A 6,217-nucleotide genomic window follows, 5' to 3' on the forward strand; every position below is an offset into this window, starting at 1 on the left:
CAGGAATGGTCACAATGTGACCAACACAACCGGTTCAAAGGACCTCAAAGTGGGCCCTTGATGCCAATGTCGCACACTTTTGGCTAGCTCCATTGAACAGAGCTTGAGTAACTGCTCGAGTTAAAACATAACCAGGGCTTTAAAAGATAAGACACTGCTTGAGTCTAAGCAAACAAAGACCTTACACTGAAACCATACCAGTAAGTTTTGGTATGAAGCACGCCTGTTTGAGGCCAAAGCCTCCACTAAAGAATGCTGTGGGTGTCTCCAAGCAAACCCTACAAAAAATGACACCGATGCCAGGCCAACAGCTCTTACTGCTGCTCAGTTGGGTCCCCTGTCCCCCTGCCCATGTGTAGGCTCATTTTATGTAGTCTAGGAGTAGTTAACCTGCTCTTAAAATCACAATAAAACAACTTGCTCCTTTTCTACAGTGAAAACCACCTTATCTTCCTCTGATTTCTTGAGCTTTACAAATTAATGGCAACACTTTGCAGTAAACGAATATAATGAATTTTCTCCAGGTAGAGATCCAAGTTCACGTAGCTGTTTTTTCACTAAAATCCACGCTCCTGTAGCCATTTATTCATTATTTCTGCCTCTGTGATGACCCTCTTAGTCCCGTTTCTGGGGAGGCCACCAAAAGGAATTCTAAGAAGAGCTTATGCACCACCTCTTCCTTCGAAAGAGCTGAACCACGCAACAGCAGCTGCTTACCCTGACGGTCGGCGTGTCCCATATGGCCAACCCAAAGTAGTCTTCTTCCAGGAGATTGAGGTGGTCACAGACTTTTTTAAGCAGATCCTGCCCCTTGGCGTGTTTCTGCAAAGAGACAGAAGGAATTCGGTGGGACGGGCTGGTTTTTGCATGGGAGAGGGGAAAAAGGGAACATAATCAGAGCACACTGGACGCTGCCATGGAGGGGAAAAAGCCCCGAGCAGCTCAAAACCAGATGTCCTGGATGTTTCTGAGCAATCACCTCATACAGGAGAGAGAATGAGGCTTAAAAATTCAAACTGGAGAGGCTTTGGAACCACACTGGGTCTCTACTACCATCAACTCTGTATCTGAAGCGCCCCCAAGGCTGGGCCTCTCAACACCACTCCATAAACACCGAGGGTTTCTATGGTTCTTCACTCCTGAAGCCAATCTGCTGCTCCAACCCACTGCTACAGACCCCCATTTTGGGGGCAACCCAGCTTAGCAAGGTCACAAAACAGCGGCTCAGAGCCAAAACCCATCATTCCCGCTGCCTTTTCTCCAACCTGATCTGCTGATGAAACCCAGCCTCTCCAGCATTGCTTTATGCACCGAAAGCTGCTTAGCACACAACTTCTTGCCTCCAGAAATACACTTTAAGCATTCCTATCTCCTCTTTTTTATTATCTTTTTTTTTCTTTTTCAAATCCTGCAGAAGTGAACCGGCCCCAGGAACAGATACCCTTTTAGTCCAAAAGCATGAAGGAAAACACCCCTGAGGCACAGAGCTACGGTAACCAGCAGCAGCTAATGCTGTTGGAGGCTTTGCTAACAAGAAAGTGCAGTTGCAGTGACGCAAAATCAGCTTTACTAATGCATCGCCTGTGCCTGCACCTCTCCTTTCAGTCGTATTTGCGTGGCTACTGACTCAAGACCACAGCTTTGTTTTCTTCCTTCAGCTGTAAGGTCCTTAGTGCACACGTTGTGACTCTATAGGGAACGCAGGAACACGTATAGGAACATAGTGCATGGGCTAGCCTGGGTATTTCTCAAAGATTTGGCAATTAAAAGACATACAGGAATTAAAATCCTTCCATGGTTGCCAATTGGAAAGGATGCCTGAAAGCACAGATTCTTCTTGGATAAAGGGATTTGTGCTGGTGTCTGTCTGCATCTTTGCATTCCCCTCCCAATTAAATCTTAATAAATTATCAGAGTGCTAGAGTGGGATGATATTGGCATTAAAGCCAACCGAGGGGGTCTCGCTGACACCGCAGCCCCTCCTCATCCTCTGGGCAGGGCCCACCGTGACCCTCAGGACCCACAACAAGAGACATCCACCGCCCTGCTCAAGCCAGGACCAACCACGCCACCACCAGTGACCACCCAGTCTGATGGCATCTGACGGCATCGCTGCAGCAAATCACGCACACCACCAGCGTTTTGGGGTGCAGTTTCCTTTCGGGGGCTGCACACAAGATCCCCAGCAAAGGGGAAGGCGATGATGAGGGCGGTGATGCTCGGAGCTGATCCCCTGCAATAGCAGCAGCGACGTGGTGACAGAAACGGTTGGCGCTGACCCACTTGTCCAGGATCACCCAAGGTGATTTCACCAGGAGCAGTTTGCCCACATACCCTCTCCTGGGCCATTTAGCTGGGGAAAAACAAGCTCGAATGGTTAAGTACTGGATTATTAATATTCCAGACAAGTGTTTCAATACTGAAATGAGGATTTCTTGTAGCTCTTCATTGCCCTGACAGCAAGACAGCCCTGCGAGAGAATGCACAAAATACAGCAGAAGAAAAGCTCTCGGATGAAGGGGTTTGCAGGGCTGTAAGTCAACATAATGATTTTAAATTGTTTACTGCAAATATATCCAACTGTAGACTAAACACTGCGTGGTTTTCTTGACATCCAAGCCCAGGAGTTATGTCAGCCAGCGGCCCCATAGGTGAAGGCACCTTCACCTACACAAATGAACCTGACAACCTGTTTTATTCAAAGAAAAGGGGCAGAAGATACTGAGAAAATCCCGACCTAACACAAAATCCTAAACTCCAGTCTGGAGTATAAGTGAGAGAAATGAACAGCAAGTAAGACAACCTTCTCATGTTTTTCTAACCTAAAAAGATCCCTAAACATCCAGAGATCTTTACAACACACTGGGTAAGTTGTTACAGCTCACAGCAATACTGCCCTGCAGTAAAGCCTGTCACCTAACTCACTGGCACCGAGTCATGCCCCTATTAAATTGTGTTTATGAGGATTTTTCAAGGGGAACAGAAGGGAGAGGGAAAAGAGTCGAAGCAGAAGCAAACCCCAAAAGTACTCACATCCACGGAGCACTCAAAAACGGTGTCATCCAGCAAGACGACTTTGCAGTACATGTTCCTGTGTCTTTTCACCGCTCTCTGGGCAGCTCTCAAATCCTTCTCTGCTTTGGCCTCCGGGGTCTCTGGTTTCGGCTCTGGCTTGGCGCACTCCTCCTTCGTGTCCCCTCCTTCCTTGTCCCCCGGTTCCCTGATGTCCGGGTCCTGCTCGTCCCTCCTCTCCTCCTGCGCAGGCTGAACCCCCACATCACCCACGTTGTCATTTTGTGTCAAGCAAAGAAATCACACGAACCAAGCATTGCACAGGTGCACTATGGGATTTCACCCCAGTCTGACTGAACTGTGTAACCCAGGGCAGCAGCGTGGGTGAGCAAGCTACTATTAATTTTTGATTATAATAATTAATTAGTATTAATTTTTGAAGCCCTTCAAGTCATTCTTAAGTCTTCATTTAATAAGGGATATTTTATAATAAAGTAATACGTAATAAAGTAATATATAACATAAAATACTATAAACTATAACAATTGTAATTACTATATTGTTGTTATAATTTATAGTAATAAAAATAAAATAAATAACATATAAAGTAATGAAATTATACTAATTTATAATAAATTATTATAATGATTGTAATTATTATATTATCAGAATAGAATAACTATACTATATGTAATAAAAGAAAAAAAGGAGGGGGTGAGAAATCAGAGCAGTTTACATCGTGGTCTTAATGACAGCGCCTTTTGGACCAGGAGGTTTTTCCCCTCCTAGGCCAGACACCCAGTGCACCCAGTGCACCCAGTGCATCCAGTGCCCAGGCCCAGTGCTCCCAGCGCCGCCCTGGGCACTGGGTTTTGTCCCAGAGCACTTGGAGCGCTCGGTGTGAGAAGGGGGGACGCGAAAAGGAGAGGTCAGTGCTGAGGTTTCAGGGCTGAGCTGAGCGAGCAGCTCTCACCACCAACAAGGGAGCGCACCCTCATACCCTGTCCCTTTGCCTCCTGAAGCACTTTGCGAGGCAGTTTAATTCACTAAAAGAGCAGAAGATGCTGTTTGGGGACAGGAGGAGGAAGGAAGCCGGGTTTTTCATTGCACTGCCATTTCAGGAGGTTAAACGAGTTCGCGAGGCTCTGACGAGCGCTGGAAGTGGCTGGATGCAGCTGGAGCAGAGGAAAAGCAAACCCCTGTCTTTTCAGCCCATCGCATCTCATGAAATCACATCCAGCACAAGTGCACCGAGGTATTGAAAAACTCAGCGATGTCCACAAGCTGCTGACTTCTGCTCCAGCAGAGCCGGGACGAGCGGGAGCAGGGAATCAGGCGATGCCCCTCGGTCAGCATTTATCAAACAGGCTGCACCTCGCGAATGCTTGCGCGGCAGAAATATCTGCCGAGTGTCACAGTTCAAAAAGCCACTGGTGTGGATCTAAAATAAGAACTGGGGAAAAAAAAACAAAAACCCCACCAAAACACAAATGCTTCGTCTGAAACAAACAGCCCGTGGGCAACGAAGGCTGTGGGTGCACACTCACGTGCACTCAGAAGCAGCAATTTAAATAGAGACAGGAATCGTGCATTTCTCTTCTTGAAGACACAAATTTCTGGGCTGAAAACGCATGAAAATTCCCAACTTCTCCCCACTCTGCTAATTCCACCCCTGAGAGGTCCAACACATGAGCAGAGATCATCCCATGGCTTTCAGAAGCTCGGAAATTCGGGAAAAGAAAGAAAAAGGTCTTACCTACTCCCTTCTCCACACCTCTGTAACTTTAAGGAGGTGGATTTACAATCACTGCCTACAGTTGGCAGGACTTGAAATTTGTGACAACTTTAAAAACTGTAAGTTTTGCACAGAACATGCCCCTGGCCGTACAGAGCAGGCATCAGGGGGGTGCGAGGAGCCCCATGCGCTGTGCAGAAATCCCGGTCTACGGGATGCATAAGCAGGAAATATTTGTGTTTGGCAGGGTCAGCACCAGCCCGGACTGAGCAGATGAAGTCCCGAAATGCCACATTGGTGCTCCTTGAAGCTGGAAACCCTTTCCCAAATTCCTCACACTACTGATCCACTGTTATTCTGCACACACCAAGGACACCCGGGCCGAGCACCCGCACTGTCGTGAATTGTGGGTTTGAACCCTAATTCTGCTGTGACTTCCCATGCCTCAGCAGAGCGAGGAGTCAGCGTGGGGCGTTTTAAGTCATAACGTGAAGTGTGGGGGCAATTTCAGGAGCAGGCACTTTGCAACACACAGGAACATCTGGAGTGGACATTTCAGCCCAGAAATTGTGTCTTCAAGAGGAGAAATGCAGGATTTCTTTCTCTGCACAATTTCAGCAGCAGGCACTTTGCAGGACACAGGAATGGGAAGCACGCGATGCAACGCAGGGAGCTGACAAGAGCCTTTTCAGCATCTCATGAGCTTTCCTGACCAAGCTTACCATCCTAGGATATGAAGTTTTTATAGTTTTGGCTAAAAAGATGCATTTTTGGGAACAGAAGGGAGCACATCACCCAGGGCAGGGTTTTACCTGTGTTTCCGCGCTGCTTAAGGAATGGAGATCCAGCGACGGATCAGTTTTGAGCTCAGGCTCAGGAGCTGCAATCGGGGCTTTCACCAGGATGTCTTCATCCGGGCTGGCTCCTAACCCCGCGTCTTTCTGGTCGCCTCCCGTCTCTTTAGCAGCATCAGTGTCCTTGTCCTCTTCGGACACCTGAGACTTGGGCCTCCTGAGAAAGGAGGAGAAGAGGCGGGAGAGACCCCGGCCCTCGGAGGTGCGGCGCTCCTTCCTGCTCTGCTCCTCGTGCGTGGGGGTGTCGCCGTTGGACGCCTTCTGCTTCTGCCCCTCCGACGGCTGCCGAGCCCCTTCCTCCAGGGAAGCCTCTTGCTGTTGTGTTTCAGCAGCTCCTTCCTCCTCCTTGGCTTGCTGCTGCTCCGAGCTGTCGGCGTCAGCCGCTAGACTCTTCTCTGTTGTCATGATGATGCTGTAAAAGAGGCGCAAAAGGTCTCAATCGAGAGTTTTCCAATATTGAAGCTATTCGACACAAGCCGCAAGCACAGGCACACCACATTCCCCAGTCACACCACCCCGTCCTGTCAACTGCAGCCTGCATTGACAAGTAATTCATTTTGCTAGGCTTTGCCTCGATAGAAAATCTCTATTGACGTTTGCCCACGCATCTTCCACC

The 6,217-nt window shown here is 48.4% G+C and overlaps 1 protein-coding gene across 1 annotated transcript in view; it reads right to left on the reverse strand.

The window, feature by feature from the left end:
• EPB41 (erythrocyte membrane protein band 4.1) overlaps positions 1–6,006 on the reverse strand; it is a 29,834-nt gene extending 23,828 nt beyond the window's left edge. The window contains exons 1-3 of the mRNA XM_010182392.1: positions 5,560–6,006; positions 3,034–3,264; positions 718–822 (exon numbers count right to left, since the gene is read on the reverse strand). Of these exons, the coding sequence (XP_010180694.1) occupies positions 718–822; positions 3,034–3,264; positions 5,560–6,006 (783 nt within the window). The remainder of the gene's footprint in view (positions 1–717; positions 823–3,033; positions 3,265–5,559) is intronic.
• Positions 6,007–6,217: the final 211 nt, after the last annotated feature.

The sequence above is a fragment of the Mesitornis unicolor genome, unplaced genomic scaffold, assembly GCF_000695765.1.
Source record: "Mesitornis unicolor isolate BGI_N332 unplaced genomic scaffold, ASM69576v1 scaffold28640, whole genome shotgun sequence".
Classification (NCBI taxonomy): domain Eukaryota; kingdom Metazoa; phylum Chordata; class Aves; order Mesitornithiformes; family Mesitornithidae; genus Mesitornis; species Mesitornis unicolor.